The sequence below is a fragment of the Hemitrygon akajei genome, chromosome 3 (genome assembly GCF_048418815.1).
Source record: "Hemitrygon akajei chromosome 3, sHemAka1.3, whole genome shotgun sequence".
Taxonomy (NCBI): Eukaryota; Metazoa; Chordata; class Chondrichthyes; order Myliobatiformes; family Dasyatidae; genus Hemitrygon; species Hemitrygon akajei.
In genome coordinates, this window is record NC_133126.1 from 185455 (window position 1) to 205997 (window position 20543).

General features: G+C 40.7%; 1 protein-coding gene across 2 annotated transcripts in view; it reads right to left on the reverse strand.

Moving 5' to 3' along the window:
• The window catches only part of syne3 (spectrin repeat containing, nuclear envelope family member 3), a 154207-nt gene that overhangs the window by 56906 nt on the left and 76758 nt on the right, over window positions 1-20543 (reverse strand). For both annotated transcript variants that reach the window (XM_073039109.1, XM_073039111.1), the window contains one exon: window positions 14804-14978. In XM_073039109.1, the coding sequence (XP_072895210.1) occupies window positions 14804-14978 (175 nt within the window). The remainder of the gene's footprint in view (window positions 1-14803; window positions 14979-20543) is intronic.

Here is a 20543-nt window from a genome sequence, read left to right on the forward strand (position 1 = left end):
GCAGGAAAGTTGTTTCCATTGGTAGGTGAGACTAGAACTAGGGGACATTGCCTCAAGATTCACGGAAGAAGATTTAGGATGGATTTAAGAAGAAACTGTTTTTCCTAGAGAGTGGTGAATCTGTGGAATTTTCTGCCTAGGGAAGCAGTTAACACTTGTCCACTAAATATATTTAAGATATAGTTAGATAGATTTTTACATAGTAGGGGAATTAAGGGTTATGGGGGAAATGCAGGTAGATGGAGCTGAGTTTATGGACAGATCAGCCATGATCTTATTGAATGGCGGGACAGGCACGACGGGCAAGATAGCCTACTCCTATTTTTTATGTTCTTATGTCCCAGTAACTTATCGAACTTGATGCTTTCCAAAAGCCCCAGCACATACTCTTCCTTAATATAGAAACATAGAAAAACTACAGCACAATTCAGGCTCTTCGGCCCACAAAGTTGTGCTGAACACATCCCTACCTTAGAAATTACTAGGCTTACCTGTAGGCCTCCATTTTACTAAGCTCCATGTACCTATCCAAAAGTCTCTTAAAAGACCCTATCGTATCCGCCTCCACCATTGTCGCCGGAAACCCATTCCACGCACTCACCACTCTCCGAGTAAAAAACTCACCCCTGACATCTCCTTTGTACCTACTCCCCACCACCTTACCTGTGTCCTCTTGCGGCAACCATTTCAGTCCTGGGAAAAAGCCTCTGACCATCCACATGATCAATGCCTCTCATCATCTTATACACCTCTATCAGGTCACCTCTCATCCTCCTTCGCTCCAAGGAGAAAAGGCCAAGTTCACATAACCTATTCTCATAAGGCATGCTCCCCAATCCAGGCAACTTTCTGGTAAATCTCCTCTGCACCCTTTCTATGGCTTCCACATCCTTCCTATGGTGAAGCGACCAGAACTGAGCACAGTACTCCAAGTGGGGTCTGACCAGGGTACTACATAGCTGCAACATTACCTCTCGGCTCCAAAATTCAATTCCACGATTGATGAAGGCCAATACACCATACAACTTCTTAACCACAGAGTCAACCTGCACAGCTGCTTCGAGCGACCTATGGACTTGGACCCCAAGATCCCGCTGATCCTCCACAATGCCAGAGTCTTATCATGAATACTATATTCTGCCATCATATTTGACCTATCAAAATGAACCACTTCACACTTATTTGGGTTGAACTCCATCTGCCACTTCTCAGCCCAGTTTTGCATCCCGCTGTAACCTCTGACAGCCCTCCACACTATCCACAACACCCCCAACCTTTGTGTCATCAGCAAATTTACTAACCCATCCCTCCACTTCTTTATCCAGGTCATTTATAAAAATCACGAAAAGTAAGGGTTCCAAAACAGACCCTGAGGCACTCCACTGGTGACCGACTTCCATGCAGAATATGATCCGTCTACAACCACTATACAATACTATATTCTGCCATCATATTTGACCTATCAAAATGAACCACTTCACACTTATTTGGGTTGAACTCCATCTGCCACTTCTCAGCCCAGTTTTGCATCCCGCTGTAACCTCTGACAGCCCTCCACACTATCCACAACACCCCCAACCTTTGTGTCATCAGCAAATTTACTAACCCATCCCTCCACTTCCTTATCCAGGTCATTTATAAAAATCACGAAAAGTAAGGGTCCCAAAACAGACCCTGAGGCACTCCACTGGTGACCGACCTCCATGCAGAATATGACCCGTCTACAACCACTCTTTGCCTTCTGTGGTTCTGGATCCACAAAGCAATATCCCCTTAGAAGGCCATGCCTCCTTACTGTTTCAATAAGCCTTGCATGGGGTACCTTATCAAATGCCTTGCTGAAATCCATATACACTACATCTGAATTGATTGAATTTCGGTTTATTGTCATTTAGAAACCACAACTGCAATGCAGTTGACAATAAACTGAAACTGAACTGATATCAACTCCGGAGAGGCTGCTGCAAACTGCGTTGCGCCGCCATCTTGAAGATCTACTGCTCTTCCTTCATCAATGTGCTTAGTCACATCCTCAAAAAATTCAATCAGGCTTGTAAGGCATGACCTACCCTTTACAAAGCCATGCTGACTACTCCTAATCATATTATCCCTCTTGGAATGTTCATAAATCTTGCCTCTCAAGATCCTCTCCATCAACTTACCAACCACTGAGGTAAGATTTACTGGTCTATAACTTCCTGGGCTATCTCTACTCCCTTTCTTGAATAAAGGAACAACATCCACAACCCTCCAATCCTCGGGAACCTCACCCGTCCCCACTGATGATGCAAAGATCATTGCCAGAGGCTCAGCAATCTCCTCCCTCGCCTCCCACAGTAGCCTGGGGTACATTTTGTCTGGTCCCGACGACTTATCCAATTTGATGCTTTCCAAAAGCTCCAGCACATCCTCTTTCTTAATATCTACATTCTCAAGCTTTTCAGTCTGCAGCAAGTCATCACTACAATCACTAAGATCCTTTTCCACAGTGAAAACTGAAGTAAATTATTCATTAAGTACCTCTGCTATTTCCTCCGGTTCCATACACACTTCCCACTGTCACACTTGATAGGTTCTATTCTTTCTCGTCTTATCCTCTTGCTCTTCACATACTGTAGAATGCCTTGGGGTTTTCTTTAATTCTGCCAGCCAAGGCCTTCTCATGGCCCCTTCTGGCTCTCCTAATTTCCTTCTTAGGCTCCTTCCTAGTAGCCTTATAATCTTCTAGATCTCTAACATTACCTAGCTCTCTGAACCTTTTGTAAGCTTTTCTTTTCTTCTTGACTAGATTTATTACAGCCTTTGTACACCATGGTTCCTGTACCCTACCAGAACTTCCCTGTCGCATTGGAATGTAACTATACAGAGTTCTACACAAATATTCCCTGAATATTTGCCACATTTCTTCTGTACTTTTCCCTGAGAACATCTGTTTCCAATTTAAGCCTCCAATTTCCTGCCTGATAGCCTCATAATTCCTCTCACTCCAATTAAACGCTTTTCTAATTTGTCTGTTCCTATCTCTCTCCAATGTTATTGTAAAGGGGATAGAATTAGGTTCACTATCTCCAAAATGCTCTCCCACTGAGAGATCTGACACCTGACCAGGTTCATTTCCCAATACCAAATCAAGTACAGCCTCTCCTCTTGTAGGCTTATCTACATACTGTGTCAAGAAACCTTCCTGAAAACACCTAACAAACTCCACCCCATCTAAACCCCTTGCACTAGGGAGATTAAGATCTCCCATCACGACAACTCTGTTATTACACCTTTCTAGGATCTTGAGGAAGTTAGATATGGCCCTTGTGGCTAAAGGGATTGAGGAAGTTAGATATGACCCTTGTGGCTAAAGGGATCGAGGAAGTTAGATATGGCCCTTGTGGCTAAAGGGATCAGGAGGTATGGAAAGAAAGCAGGTACAGGGTTCTGAGTTGGATGATCAGCCATGATCATACTGAATGGCGGTGCAGGCTCGAAGGGCCAAGTGGCCTACTCCTGCACCTATTTTCTATGTTTCTATCTGCTTCCCTATCTGCTCCTCGATATCCCTGTTACTATCAGGCGGCCTATAAAAAACACCCATAAAGTTATTGACCCCTTCCTGTTCCTCCCCTCCACCCACAGAGATTCCATAAACAATCCCTCCATGGCATCCACCTTTTCTGCAGCTGTAACATTATCTCTGATCAACAGTGCCATGCCCTCACCTCTTTTGCCTCCTTCCCTTTCCTTTCTGAAACATCTAAGACCTGGCACTTGAAGTAACCAATCCTGTCCCTGAGCCATCCAAGTCTCTGTAATGGCCACCACATCATATCTCCAAGTACTGATCCATGCTTTAAACTCATCCGCTTTGTTCACAACACTCCTTGCGTTAAAATCGACACATCTCAAGCCTTCGGTCTGAGTGCATCCCTTCTCTATCACCTGCCTATCTTCCCTCTTGTACTGTCTGCAAGCTTTCTCTGTTTGTGAGCTAACTACCTCTTCCCCAGTCTCTTCAGTTCAGTTCCAAACAATTCTAGTTTAAATCTACAAGTTTGTACATTCTCAAGCTTTTCAGTCCACTGCAAGTCATCCCTATAATCGCAAAGATCCTTTTCCACAGTGAATACTGAAGCAAAGTATTCATAAAGTACCTCCGCTATTTCCTCCGGTTCCATACACACTTTTCCACTGCCACACTTGATTGGTCCTATTCTCTCACGTCTTATTCTCTTGCTCTTCACATACTTGTAGAATGCCTTGGGGTTTTCCTTAATCCTGTCCGCCAATGCCTTCTCATGGCCCCTTCTGGCTCTCCTGATTTCATTCTTAAGCTCCTTCCTGTTTGCCTTATAATCTTCTAGATTCCTATCATTACTTTTTTTTTGAACATTTCATAAGCTCTTTTGTCCTTCTTGACTAGATTACAACAGCCTTTGTACACAACGGATCTTGTACCCAACCAACCTTTCCATGTCGCATTGAAACGTACCTACTCAGAACCCCAAGCAATATCCCCTGAACATCTGCCACATTTCTTCCATATGTTTCCCTGAAAACATGTTTCCAATTTATGCTTCCAAGTCCCTGCCTGATAGCCTCATATTTCCTCTCACTCCAATTAAACATTTCCCGAACTTGTCTGTTCCTATCCCTCTCCAATGCTATGGTAAAGGAGATAGAATTGTGATCACTATCTCCAAAGTGCTCTCCCACTGAGAGACCTGACACCTGACCAGGTTCATTTCACAATACCAGATTAAGTACAGCCTCTCCTCTTGTAGGCTTATCTACATGTTGTGTCAAGAAACCTTCCTGAAGGGGGGACGTCACATGATGACGTAGGATCGAGACGCTGGAACCCAGCTCTCCCGTAAAAAATCAATAAATTAATGTTTAAGTGAAGAAAAGTTAGTCAATACTTTCTAAAAGTTACTTATAAACTACTCCGGATTGTTTCAAGTTATGCCTCACAAACAGAAGATGAAGAAAACTACTACCGTGAAGACAACGCAAGTTGGAACAGAATCAAGGCCCACTTCTGCCAAAGAACCGCGGGCTCAGGTACATTTCACCTCCGGCGATACAGAACAGGAAACTGCGGCAACATCGACCATTTCTAAAGAAAAAGACCAACGAGAACTGTGCAAACGTGAAGGAAGGAGCATGCGCAAACGAGAGCAACCAGAGTTACGAATGAAACCGAAAGTGAAAGTGAATCTGAGGGAGAGTCAGATTCTCTGGAAAAATCAGATGAAGATAGAGGTAAAAGTTTTTCTGGAAATATAGAAAAGACTTTGATGCAAATAATGCGTAAATTACCGTAGATTCCGGATTTTAAGCCGCTACTTTTTTCCCACATTTTGAACAGCTTTGAACTTTGCGGCCAATAATCCGAAGCGGCTAATGCATGATTTTTTTCATGCCGCCTCGTAAACATTTTGCCTCGTAACAGTAGACCAATAAAATTGATGAGTAGTTCACAGAGGTCCAATGAAATTGTACGATAAATCAAGCGCACTTTCACAATTAAATTATTGTAAATCAGTCATTTGTACTCACCCTCATCAACATGGAAAACACTCGAAGCATTGTGCTGCCTACTTAGTTTAAACTATATTTGTTTTCTGTACTACATCGCGGGATGCTATGACGTCACACCCGGTTTCGCGGTGTCTTGTGGGAAAATGCCGGTTTGCGATGAAACGGGATGGAGGGAGGGAGCGCATTACGCGAGCGGCTTTGGATCTGAGCGAACTCTGCTTTTAAGTTAAAGGTATCAATAACTTTTCCTGGTAGGCTGCAATATATATATTTTTTTACCAGTCGTTAGGAGATATTGGAATGTTGTTCAGTAAAGAAGTATACGCAACGTATATTTAAAAGTAGCCGCGTACGGGCACGGTTCGAAAAAAAGCATTTGCAATATGTATTTGTTTTTGTTACCATATGGATTTAATTAAAAGTTAAAAAAATCCTCACGTGTAATATCTTTCTGTGTAAATATCTCATATTACAACGTGGGACACCTGCGGCCGAAAATCCGGTGCGGCCTAAAATCCGATGCGGCCTTTACAATTAAAAAAATGATTTTATTTCTAAAATTAGAGCCAGCGGCTTAAAATCAGGTGCGCTCTGTAGTCCGGAATCTACGGTAGGCACATTAAAAGTAATCAAAAGAAAAATGACAAATATGGAGATTATGTTTGATAAAATGACAAAAAGACAGGAAAAAATGGAGAAGAGAATTATAGATTTGGAAACTACAACGGAAGACATGGTTGAAAGAATGAATAAAATGGAAGATGATATTACTGCCTGGACATCAGAAAGAAAACAATTTATGGAAAAAATTGATAAGCTTGAAAATTTTAGTAGATGAAACAATATTAAGATTGTTGGACTCAAAGAAGATATAGAAGGAGAAGATCCAATAAATTTTTTCAAAAATGGATCCCTGAAAAATTGGAAATGGAAGGAGAAACTCTGAGATTGAAAGGGCTCATAGAGCCTTAAGGTCAAGACCTCAAGCTGATCAAAATCCACGATCAATTTTGATAAAATGCTTTAGATACCAAGATAAAGAAAAGATCCTGAAGGCGGCTGCCCAATGTGCCAAAAAGGGAAACGGGCCATTGATGATAGCAGGGAAGGCAGTTCTTTTTTATCCTGATATAAGTTATAACCTTTTGAAGAGAAAGAAGGAATTTAAACCAGCGAAAAAAGTCTTATGGGAAAAGGGTTATAAATTTATAATGCGTCACCCAGCAACACTGATAATTTTTTTGGAGGAGGGAAAAAGAAGATTTTTTACCGATTATCAAGAAGCGGAGGAGTTCGCACAAAAACTTCCATTTATTCGCTAATTACACATAGAGACTTCCAAGCGTAATGGATTAAAGATGAAGATAGAGACAGTGAATGGAAGTGATGGACATTTAAGGATGATACAGGGGAGAAAAGCAAAATTTCAGAAATACTAATTAAGAATAATATTTTTTTCTTCTTATATATATATATACTTTTTTATGTTGCGGGGGGGCTGGGGAGCTTTGGATCGGTTACTGCGGGATTCACGTGTGTAATCATGGCGATCGCCATGACCCATACAACAGAGGGGGGTAATGTTGTGTTCTTTTTTTCACAACATTAGTAGGGGGTATTTTGTTTTTTTCTTTATACTCTATTTTTCTTCTATCTTTCTGCCTGGATGATCGGTGGGGACACACATAGCAACATGGAGAATTTTAAAAAGATTTCCCAAGATACCACGAAAGTTGAAAGATTAGGTATTATTATAGATTGGAGTAACATAATTAAAAATAATGACTAATTTACTGAATTTTTAAAGTTTTAATGTTAATGGGCTTAATGGACCGGTAAAAAGAAAAAGAATTTTAACATACATTAAAAAAATGAAAACAGATATAGCTTTTTTTACAAGAAACACATTTAACAGACATAGAACATCAGAAATTAAAAAGAGACTGGGTTGGAAATGTTATTGCAGCTTCATTTAATTCAAAGGCGAGAGGAGATGCAATTTTGGTTAATAAAAATTTACCAATTAAAATACAAAACATATTAATTGATTCGGCGGGGAGATATGTAATTATACATTGTCAAATTTTTTCAGAACTATGGACTCTTATGAATATTTATGCACCAAATGAAAATGATGTAAAATTTATACAAGAGGTCTTTTTGAATTTCGCTAATGCACATGACAAAATATTAATAGGGGGAGATTTTAACTTTTGTCTAGATCCAGTTTTAGATAGATCAACAAAGGTTGTCACAAAATCAAAAGTAGTAAAATTAACTCTATCATTAATGAAAGACTTAAATTTGATTGATATATGGAGAAGAATTAATCTAAAAGAAAGAGATTATTCATTTTATTCAAATAGACATAAAACATATTCAAGGATAGATTTTTTCCTAATATCAACGAATATTCAAGATAGAGTGAAAAATATGGAATATAAAGCAAGAATATTGTCAGATCATTCTCCGTTGATAATGACAATGATAGATAAAGAGGAATCAATTTATAGATGGAGATTTAATTCAATATTCCTAAAACGTCAAGATTTTTGTGATTTCATGAAAAAGCAGATTCAGTTCTTTTTAGATACAAATTCACATTCAGTTGATGATAAATTTATATTGTGGGAAGCAATGAAGGCATATTTGAGAGGTCAGATAAGTTATACTTCTAAAATTAAGAAGGAATATATGATAGAGATAGATCAATTGGAAAAAGAGATTACAAAATTAGAAAAAGAATCTCAAAGAAATATGACAGAAGAAAAACAAAGACAACTTATTAATAAGTTACAATATAATACACTCCAGACATATCGAACAGAAAAAGCAATTATGAGAACTAAATAGTTAAGTGAGTAGAAGATGAACTGATCTCCAAAAATCAAGGTTAAAGATGAAACATTCTTTTCAACATTTTAAGCAAGATTAGTGTATTATTGGAGTACAATTTTAGAGTGGGGGGGGGGGGGGAAGGAAAGGAGCACCATGCAAAAGTTTGGGCATCCCAACAGATTTGAGCTCTCAGATAACTTTGACAAAGGTCTCAGACCTTAATTAGCTTGTTAGGGCTATGGCTTGTTCACAGGCATCGTTAGGAAAGGCCAGGTGATGCAAATTTCAAAGCTTTATAAATACCTTGACTCCTCAAACCTTGTCCCAACAATCAGCAGCCATGGGCTCCTCTAAGCAGCTACCTAGCACTCTGGAAATTAAAATAAATGATGCCCACAAAGCAGGAGAAGGCTTTAGGAAGAGAGCAAAGCGTTTTCAAGTAGCTGTTTCCTCAGTTCATAGCATAATTAAGAAATGGTAGTTAACAGGATTGGTGGAGGTCAAGTTGAGGTCTGGAAGACCAAGAAAACTTTCCAAGAGAACTGCTCATAGGATTGCTAGAAAGGCAAATCAAAACCCCTGTTTGACTGCAAAAGACCTTCAGGAAGACTTAGCAGACTCTGGAGTGGTGGTGCACTGTTTTACTGTGCAGTGACCCCAGCACAAATATGATCTTCATCAGAAGAAAACCTTTCCTGTGTCCTCACCACAAAATTCAGCATCAGAAGTTTGCAAAGGAATATCTATACAAGCCTGATGCATTTTGGAAACAAGTCCTGTGGACTGATGAAATTAAAACATAACTTCTTGGCCGCAATGAGCAAAGGTATGTTTGGAGAAAAAAGGGTCCAGAATTTCATGAAAAGAACACCTCTCCAACTGTTAAGCACGGGGGTGGATCGATCATGCTTTGGGCTTGTGTTGCAGCCAGTGGCACGGGGAACATTTCACTGGTAGAGGGAAGAATGAATTCAATTAAATACCAGCAAATGCTGGAAGCAAACATCACACCATCTGTACAAAAAAAAAGCTGAAGATAAAAAGAGGACGGCTTCTATAACAGGATAATGATCCTAAACACACCTCAAAATCCACAATGGACTAACTCAAGAGGCACAAGCTGAAGGTTTTGCCACGGCTCTCACAGTCCCCCGACCTAAACATCATAGAAAATCTGTGGATAGACCTCAAAAGAGCAGTGCTTGCAAGATGGCCCAAGAATTTCAAAGAACTAGAAGCTTTTTGCAAGGAAGAATGGGCGAAAATCCCCCAAACAAGTATTGAAAGACTCTTAGCTGGCTACAGAAAGCCTTTACAAGCTGTGATACTTGCCAAAGAGGGTGTTACTAAGTACTGACAATGCAGGGTGCCCAAGCTTTTGCTTTGGGCCCTTTTCCTTTTTTGTTATATTGAAACTGTAAAAAGAAATAAAAAAGAAATCTTGCTTAAAATATTAAAGAAATGTGTCATCTTTAACTTTAAGCCTTTTAGAAATCAGGTCCTCTTTTACTTGCTTAGCTATTCACAGTAACAGAAATTTTGACCAGGGGTGCCCAAACTTTTGCATGCTACTGTATATTGCTCTTGTTGTTGTCAGCTTTTGAGTTTTTGCTGTCTGTCAATGACCTTGATGTGCCATAGATAAGGTCTGGTCAGCGTCTGTCAATTATAGTGCCTGTATAAAGAATTCATTTCCCTTGGAAGTTTTCATCTTTTATTGTTTTTGATCATTGAACCACACTGGATTTAATTTGACCTTTTTTTGACACTGATCAACATAAAGACTCTTTTGTGTCAAAGTAAAAACAAATTTCTACAAATTGGTCTAAATTTATTACATTTATTAAACACAAAATAATTCATTGCATAATTACTCACCCCTTTCAAGTCAGTATTGAGTAGATGCACCTTTGGCAGCAATTACAGCCTTGAGTCTGTGTGGATAGGTCTCTATCAGCTTTGCATATATGGACTCTGTAATTTTTCCCCATTCTTCTTCACAAAACCGCTCAAGCTCTGCCAGATTTCATGGGGATCATGAGTGAACAGCCCTTTTCAAGTCCAACCACAAATTCTCAATTGGATTGAGGTCTGGAACTTGCCATGGCCACTCTAAGACATTAACTTAGTTATTTATTAACTTGGTTGCCGCGGTAACTCAGGCTGGCTTCTCCGCTCCATTGGGCCAAATCGTTCCTTAGCTAGATTGTATGCTATGGCTTTGCACTGGACCTGCTAAGGCAACTTCCAGGATGCCGTCTAGATCATTATCGAACTGCATCCAGGTGACATTGTCTGACAATCTAGGCCATTTGATCCTATCTTTCCTTGACAAATGGATTGGGGTAGCCAAAGGGGAACTCACTTGGTCTGTTGTTTGGTGCTGAGGCGACTCAAGTGCGGAGAGATCTTCAGCTCTGTGGGGTGCTTCCTGGCTGACATTCTCCTTCGTCTCATCGGATACTAAGTCCGTGTGCTGCACTTGGGTCACCATTGATCCACATCTAGACCTGCTCTGGTGTATCTTGAGCCCTCTCACCATCCCGTTGAGTCTTTCATCCTCTTCCTACTCCCCCCCCCCCCCCCCCCCGGGAGACTCTGCGGGTATTGCTCTTCATGTTCAATCATAGCTTGAGTGGTGCCCTCTTGTGAGTGCTGCCCACAAGGTTGCTAGCCTTGTGAGCCCATGCCAGACTTTCCTGGAGGTCAGCTGTCTCTCCAGCGTCACCGACCTTCCTCGGTTGCCATCCAGTCTTTCAATAGATAATAGGTGCAGAAGTAGACCATTCGGCCCTTCGAGCCTGCACCGCCATTCTGAGATCATGGCTGATCATCTACTATCAATACCCGGTTCCTGCCTTGTCCCCATATCCCTTGATTCCCCTATCCATAAGATACCTATCTAGCTCCTTCTTGAAAGCATCCAGAGAATTGGCCTCCACTGCCTTCCGAGGCAGTGCATTCCAGACCCCCACAACTCTCTGGGAGAAGAAGTTTTTCCTTAACTCTGTCCTAAATGACCTACCCCTTATTCTCAAACCATGCCCTCTTGTACTGGACTCTCCCAGCATCTGGAACATATTTCCTGCCTCTATCTTGTCCAATCCCTTAATAATCTTACATGTTGCAATCAGATCCCCTCTCAATCTCCTTAATTCCAGCGTGTACAAGCCCAGTCTCTCTAACCTCTCTGCGTAAGACAGTCCGGACATCCCAGGAATTAACCTCGTGAATCTACGCTGCACTTCCTCTACAGCCAGGATGTCCTTCCTTAACCCTGGAGACCAAAACTGTACACAATACTCCAGGTGTGGTCTCACCAGGGCTCTGTAAAAATGCAAGAGTATTTCCTTGCTCTTGTACTCAATTCCCTTTGTAATAAAGGCCAACATTCCATTAGCCTTCTTCACTGCCTGCTGCACTTGCTCATTCACCTTCAGTGACTGATGAACAAGGACTCCTAGATCTCTTTGTATTTCTCCCTTACCTAACTCTACACCGTTCAGATAATAATCTGCCTTCCTGTTCTTACTCCCAAAGTGGATAACCTCACACTTATTCACATTAAACGTCATCTGCCAAGTATCTGCCCACTCACCCAGCCTATCCAAGTCACCCTGAATTCTCCTAACATCCTCATCATATGTCATACTGCCACCCAGATTAGTATCATCAGCAAATTTGCTGATGTTATTCTCAATGCCTTCATCTAAATTGTTGACGTAAATTGTAAACAGCTGTGGTCCCAATACTGAGCCCTGTGGCACCCCACTAGTCACCACCTGCCATTCCGAGAAACACCCATTCACTGCTACCCTTTGCTTTCTATCTGCCAACCAGTTTTCTATCCATGTCAATGTCTTCCCCCTGATGCCCTGAGCTTTGATTTTACCCACCAATCTCCTATGTGGGACCTTATCAAATGCCTTCTGAAAAGCGAGGCACACTACATCCACTGGATCTCCCCTGTCTAACTTCCTGGTTACATCCTCGAAAAGCTCCAACAGATTAGTCAACCATGATTTACCCTTCAGCCCAATCCTATCACTGCTATCTAGATATGCCTGGAAGCCACGTTGGTAAGACAAAGGAGATTGTGGAGGCATTAGTAATGATCTTTCAAAAATCATTGGACTCTGGTGCCAGAGGACTGGAAAACTGCAAATGTCACTCCACTCTTTAAGAAAGGAGGAAGGCAGCAGAAAGGAAATTATACACTAGTTTGCTTGACCCAGTGGTTGGGAAGATGTTAGAATCAATTGTTAAGGATGAGGTGATGGAGTACTTAGTGACACCGGACAAGATCGGATAGAGTCAACATGGCTTTCTTTGGGGAAAATCTTGCCTGATGAACCTATTGGAATTCTGTTGGAATGTTGAGAATACATGTAGGATGAATAAAGGGGACGCAGTGGATGTTGTATATTTGGACTTTCAGAAGGCATTTGACAAGGTGCTACACATGAGGCTGCTTACCAAGTTAAGAGCTCATGGTATTACAGGAAAGTTACTTGCGTGGTTAGAGCATTGGCTAATTGATAGGAAGCAGCGAGTGGGAATAAAAGGATCCTTTTCTGGTTGGCTGCCAGTGGCCAGTTCCACAGGGTCGATGTTGGAACTACTTCTTTTTATGTGCATATCAATAACCTAGATGAAAGAATAGATGGCTTTGTTGCCAAGTTTGCAGATGATACAAAGATTGGTGGAGGGGCAGGTAGTGTTGTGGAAACAGGTAGTCTGCAGAAGGACTCAGACAAATTAGGAAAATGGACAAGGAAGTGGCAAATGAAATACAATGTTAGAAAATGAATGGTCATGCACTTTGATAGTAGAATTAAATGTACAGACCATTTTCTAAACAGGGAGAAAATCCAAAAATCTGAGAAGCAAATGGACTTGAGAGTCCTTGTGTAGAACACCCTTAAGGTTAACTTATAGGTAGAGTCAGCGGTGAGGAAGGCAAATGCAATGTTAGCATTCATTTCAAGAGGTCTGGAATCCAAGGACAGCAATGTTATAGGAGTCAAACTGGACACACTGGAAGTGTGATAGAACAAAGGACCCTATGGAAAATCCTGGCAATTCTGGACAATGTTTCTCACCCTCTGCAAGCCACCTTGGCTGAACAGAGGAGCACTTTTAGTAATAGACAAAGAAAACTGTGCTGCTCTATAAAGTGCTATATGAAGTCATTCTTACCCTCAGCCATTAGGCTCTATTATGAGTCAATCTATAGCCGGGGAAGTGATGACACCCCCCCCCCCCCCCCCCCGTTAAGATTGTTTGTGATAGCTTACTTCTTTATTCTCTCTACTTCTCTTCTAATATTTGTATCTGTGGACTTGTACTGCTGCTGTGACACTGTAATTTCCTTTGAGATCAATAAAGTACAAAACCATTAGACCATAAGACAAGGTCAAGGTATCTATCTATTTACAGCTGTGCCATATTCTTTCCATTTCTTGATGATTGACTTAACTGTACCCTAACCCTAATGCGAGCGACTTAGAAATTTTCTTGTATCCATCTTCTGACTTGTGCTTTTCAATCACCTTTTCACGGAGTTGCTTGGAGTGCTCTTTTGTCTTCATGGTGTAGTTTTTGCCAGGATACTGACACACCAGCAGTTGAACGTTCCAGATACAAGTGCATTTTTACAACATTTGAAACATCTTGACTATACACACATCTAGTCAAGTCACTTTTTATTGTCATTTTGACCATAAACTGCTGGTACAGTACACAGTAAAAATGAAACGACGTTTCTCCAGGACCATGGTGCTACATGAAACAACAAAAAATTACACTAGACGACATAAAACAACACAAAAACTACACTAGACTACAGACCTACACAGGACTACATAAAGTGCAGAAAACAGTGCACGGCAGCACAAAAATTAATTAATTAATAATTAATAAACAAGACAATAGGCACAGTAGAGGACAAATTTCAATATAATAATAAATCATGTAGATGTCAGTCCAGACTCTGGGTATTGAGGAGTCTGATGGGGGAAGAAACTGTTGCACAGTCTGGTCATGAGAGCCCCAATGCTTTGGTACCTTTTGCCAGATGGCAGGAGAGAGAAGAGTTTGCATGGTCTTTATTTAACTAATTATGTAACTTCTAAAAACAATTGGCTACACCAGTGATGATTTGGTATGTCATATTAAAGGGGATGAATACTTATGCAATTATTTTGTGTTTTATATTTGTAAGTAATTTATATCACTTAGTAGAGATCTGTTTTCACTTTGACATGGAAGTCTTTTTCTGTCGATCAGTGTCAAAGAAAGCCAAATAAAATCCACTGTGATTCAATGTCATAAAACAATAAAACATGCAAACTTCCAAGAGGGATGAATACTTTTTATAGGCACTGTAGGTCAATGCACCGTATACAAGGTCTGGTACGTGTTTGTCAATTACCTCAATGCGCTGTAGATAAAGGTTGGCAAATGCTTCATCATTGGTATCCAGGGCAGAGTCCAGCAGATTCCTGGTGTTGTTCTTCCATTGCTTAAACTCTTTCAGCAGCTCCTGAAAGCCCTGGCGAAGATTCTCCACTAACTGGCTGCACCTCATCATTATCTTTCCTTTTACTCTGAAAGGCAAACATTAAACCTAATTTGTGATAACAATAAACTGGAAGACCATCTTCTCTGACCTTGTGCAACCTCACAAATACTCATCATAACATTCCCCATCTGAACTGACATACCTCCTATAGGTTCTGGTTTAAGATAGCACTACTGAGGACGACCGACAGCTTAAAGCAAGAAATACAACTAAATACTTTATTAGTAACACTTCTGTGGAAAACTGTGGTAAATGATCACTGTAAATAACTTAAAGATGAGTGGATGCAAAGATGACTTGAGAATTGAGGCATGCGGGTACAATGCAAATTCAGAGCAAGGTCACAGCATGTCTGATGAAAAGTGGTTGGAGTGAGGTTGAGGCATGGTCGAGATGGATGCAGGCTTGAGAAGTGGAAAAAAGTTGGAGTGGAGGGGTTTCAAATCCCATCTACTTAAACCAAAAGCAAGGTCTGATCAATCTAAGCAGAAGACCACTTTGGAAAGGATAGGTACAGGTCGAAACATGGCAGAGAGTCCAGGCCCTGTTGATGCAACAGGGCTCCAGGTCCTAGTGCAGGGAGCGATCTGGAGTTTGGATGATCTAAAATGTGGGCCAGGTGGATCGAAATGGCAGGGAGTTGGGACAGTGGGTGAGGGTCAGTCAGCTCTGCTCTCCACTGCATTGAGGCTGAAGCAAAGACTAAGGCTTTGGGATGGCTCCAGGCTTCTTGTCTACAGACTCACTTTCATTCTGAATGCTGTTGCTTGCTTTTATTGTTTACAAGATTTGTGTTTTTTTTTCTCCCTCTCTGCGCATTGGGTGTTAGCTCTTTTTAATAACTGGTTCTTTTGGGTTTCTTTGTTTTATGGTCCCCTGCAAGGAGACAGATCTCAAGGTGGTATAATTTATATATACTTTGATAATAAATGTACATTAAACTTTTGAATTTTGAAACCCACCTAGTGAGCTCTGACATTCCCATTATCCAGGCAAATCTATCACCAACACTTCATGCTCCCGGAACCTATATCCCAAACTTAATAACACTGAAAGCAGATACGAGAGAAAACTAGCAGAAAACCATAAGACATAGGAACAGAGGTTTCCGGTGATGTCATCGCCGAGAATGGCAGCTTAAGTCACTAGCTCCTCTGGAAAAACGCGTATTAAGCCCCGTTAACCCATCAAATATAGTATTTTTCGAAAAATATTTGAACTGAAAAGAGGGGCACGAATGGGGAAAAAGAATGGAAATTAAAAAAGTGACACTGTGGAGCCTGTGGCCGAAAGGAGTGCAGCGAGCTGCTCTCCTACCCGACCGCATGCTAGCGAGGCAGACGCTGGGCCTCGTTCAGGCGAAGCGGCGAATATGATCGAAATTCTGAAAGAGATAAGGGAGTTCTAGAAAGATATAAAGCAGCAGCTACATGATACTAAGTCAGAGCTCGCCAACGTCAATCAAAAAATAGCAAAGGTAGAGACTCGAATTGAGAAGGTGGAAGATCGCGTTCAAAATGTGGAACGAATACTGAGTAAGACAATAAAAATATTAAAACACCAAGAAGGTAAACTGCTTGACCTGCAGGGAAGATCACGGCGGAAAAATATCAGAATATACAACGTTCCTGAAGGAGCAGAGGGCTTGTCTATGACGGAGTTTGTCGGAAAATTGCTGCGGGACGCGCTGGAACTTCTCTCGACTATGGAGCTGGGAATCGAGAGAACACATCTCGCACTAGTCCCGAAGTCTACCTGAGATAAGCCACACTCAATAATAATTAAATTCCTTTGGTACAGTACCAAGGTGGAGATTCTACGAAGGGCCTGGGATAAGAAGAGGGTTTTTGAGGCGATAAATTAATATATTTCAACCAAGATTACCCCCCCCCCTACCGTGGTCCTGCAGAAACATAAAGAATACTCTGAAGTAAAGCGAGTACTAAAGCAAAAAAGGATTAGATTTCAAACTCTGTACCCTGCTGAACTTCAAGTGTTTTATGAAGACGGGACGCGGTTGTACCAGACAGTGGAAGAGGCAACTACAGACATGAAGGCCAGAGGGTTGCCCGTCAACGTGATCAAACTGAGGGAAAGCCTGGCAGGGGAATTATCCCGCTCCGCTTGTGAAATACTGCGAGAATCGAGAAGGCAGGAAACGGGAGAAGGCCGAGAGAAGTATATCAGAAAGAGACCGGGAGTTTTCAAAAGACAGTCCTCACCCCCTCCAGAAGAGTCATAAGGTTTGGCTAACTTTAAAAATGTTGAGAAGCTAAACGGAAGCACAAGTACACGGTGATATACCTATCTCAAGAAATACTTATTATAATGTGGATTTTATATTACTTAGTTGTTATTTGCTCACTTACTCCTTTCTCCCCACCAAAATGAGAATATATATATGTGTGCATATATGTGTGTGGGTGTGTATGTGCGTGTATATATACATATATATAGGAGTACACAGGGAAATCTTTTCTGTGTAATGGATTTGTTCACTGACTTATGAATACTGCAATGGGGGCCCTCAACTCACAAGTAGGAGGGGTTATCCCCCACAGCTAGACATTTCCTCTAGCTCAACGCAGGGTCATCTACTAGAGACCTCAGCCTTGGAATTACACGTTCGTTGCCATTTTTGTTATTATTTGCGTTTCTTGGTTCTTATTTGTTCAGGGAGTAGATCAATTATGTTTTATTCTGCTAATTTCAATGATACATTGACAGATAAATACAGATGGCTAAGGACAAAGTAAAATTCATTTCTTTTAATGTCAATGGGCTATTAAATCCAATTAAACATAATAGAATTTTATCCAAAATGAAAAAAGAACAAGCCTATGTAGTATATTTACAGGAAACTCATTTAAGTGATAATGAGCATAGAAAACTAAAGAGAATGGGCTTCACTAATTTGTTTTTCTCCTCATATAAATCAGGACATAGGAGAGGAGTTGCTATTCTTATCTCAAGTAAGCTAAATTTTGAAAAAGAGGGCAGATATATTCTGGTAAGGGGGAATATAGACAGAAATTCAGTTACTCTATTGAATATATATGCACCCCTGGGAAGTGATATTGGTTTCTTTCAAAATATTACTGATATTATGGTAACGGAAACAGAAGGTCTCCTGATATGTGGGGGAGACTTAAATTTACAATTACAACCAAACTTAGACTCTTCCAATAGAAAAACCTATGAAACAAAATCTTTACATAAGAAAGTTAATACACTTTTTGAGGATGTTGGTCTAATTGATATATGGAGGGACCTTTTCCCTGACAGAAGGATTATTCTGCTCCCCATTCTGTATATACAAGAATAGACTATGTCATAACATTTGGAAAAGACAAAGACAAAATAAACACCCGTGGAATTGGGACAATAGATGTAAGTGACCATGCACCTATATATTTATCTGTTGATTTTGACCTACAACCAAAGAATACTATTTGGAAACTAAATTCAAGTCTACTCAATGATCCGTACTTTAAGGAACAAATTAAAAAAGAAATTGGTCTCTACTTAGAATTTAATGATAATGGAGAGGTTTTACCTCCCATTTTATGGTATACTCTGAAGGCTGTCTTAAGATGGAAAATTATAGCATTATCTTCATATAAGAAAAAAATAAGGAATAAAATATTGGAGGAATTACAAAATAGGCTGAAGGAACTAGAGAAAAAACACAAATTGAATTTGGCACAGGATACATTAGGGGAAATTAAAAGAATTAGGAATGAAATTAATAGTTTGGCTACGCAAGAAATCAGGAAAAACTTAATGTTTCTGAAACAGAGACATTATGAAAGTGAATCGAAATCTATGAAAATACTGGTGTGGAAACTGAAAAAAAAGATAGCAGAAAATACAATTCATAGAATTAGGGACCCAAGAACGAAAATGATAAAAAATAAGCTAAGTGAAATACAAGAAGCTTTTGAAGTGTTTTACAAAACTCTATATTCTAAAGTTCCAGGGGGAAGCATAACCCAAAATGACACCTTCTTGAATTCTCTAGAGTTACCCACTTTAAGTGAAGAACAAAATAGAATGATGACTGCTAACATAACTGAAGTTGAATTAAAAGCTGCAATTAGTAGGCTTAAATTAAGCAAGTCACCAGGATCAGATGGGTATACGGCACAGTACAAAGAATTCAAAAATGAGTTAATTCCTGTTTTACTCCCCACACTGAACTGGGCTCTAAAAAAGGCACAAATGCCACCCAGTTGGAAGGAAGCGATAATCTCAGCTATACCAAAAGAAGGCAAGGATAAAATGGAATGCGGGTCATTTAGACGAATATCCGTTCCTGATGTAGATTATAGATTATTTACCTCGATCATGGCCAAACGATTAGAGGAGTTTCTACCCATACTGATACGTAACGATCAGATAGATTTTATACGACAATGCCAAACACAAGACAATATACGAAGGACACTTCACATTATGGATCATATACAAAAAAATAAAATCGAAGCAATAGTGATAAGTGTGAACGCTGAAAAGGCATTTGATTCAGTTAATTGGAATTTCCTTTACAGAGTTTTACATAGGTTTGGTTTCCAAGACACAATTATTAAAACTATACAGACACTATATGACACCCCTACTGCTAGGATTAAAATCAATGGATATTTATCAAATAGTCTTACCCTAGAAAGGGGCACGAGACAGGGTTGTGCATCGTCACCGCTACTCTTTGCATTATATCTGGAACCATTAGCTCAATACATCAGACAAAATGAAGATATCAGGGGAATTACTATTAAAGGGACAGAGCATAAATTGGCTTGTTATGCGGATGAGATTTTGATCTATCTAGGGCAACCAACATACTCTTTACTTAAATTGATGCAATCCTTTGAACAATGTGGCCAATTATCAGGATACAAGATCAACACAGATAAAACCCAATTACTTTCATATTACTATAAGCCCACCAAGAGAAATTGAAAGTAGGTATCCCTGGGCATGGCAGAAAGAGTCTTTCAAATATTTGGGCATCATTATGCCAAAAGATTTGGCAAAATTATCAGAATTATCAGCCTGTGGCGACCCACTTCCCAGCGCACTCGAACCAGCTCACAAAGTGGCGCGCGCCGGCATAGAGGCCAGTCCCAAAAAGGGCGCCAAGCCTGCTTCACCAGCAAGGGGAAAAGCCCGCGCGCGGGACGGGACTGTGAATATGCACCCCCTAAAGCATTCCCGCCCGGGGAGGTCGGGATCAGGAAGGCTTTAAAGCGAGGCTGCGAAGTTTGAATAAATCTCTTTTGCAACCGCAGCTCACCAACCCGTGTCGTTTATTGCAGTGCTGCGTGTAGCACACCGCTACAATTGGTGACCCCGACAGCCCAAGTTAAAACTGCCAAGCTTCTGGACGCTGCAACCTCACCTATGGTTCCAGCAAGCAGAAGCAAAATTCCACATTCGGCAGATAACCTCGGATGACACATGTTACTACTATGTGGTGAGCTCCCTTGACCAGGAAACAGCGGCCCAGGTTGAGGAGTTCATACAGTCTCCCCCAGCGGACGGCAAATACACAGAATTCAAAGCCCTGCTCGTAAGGACTTTCAGACTC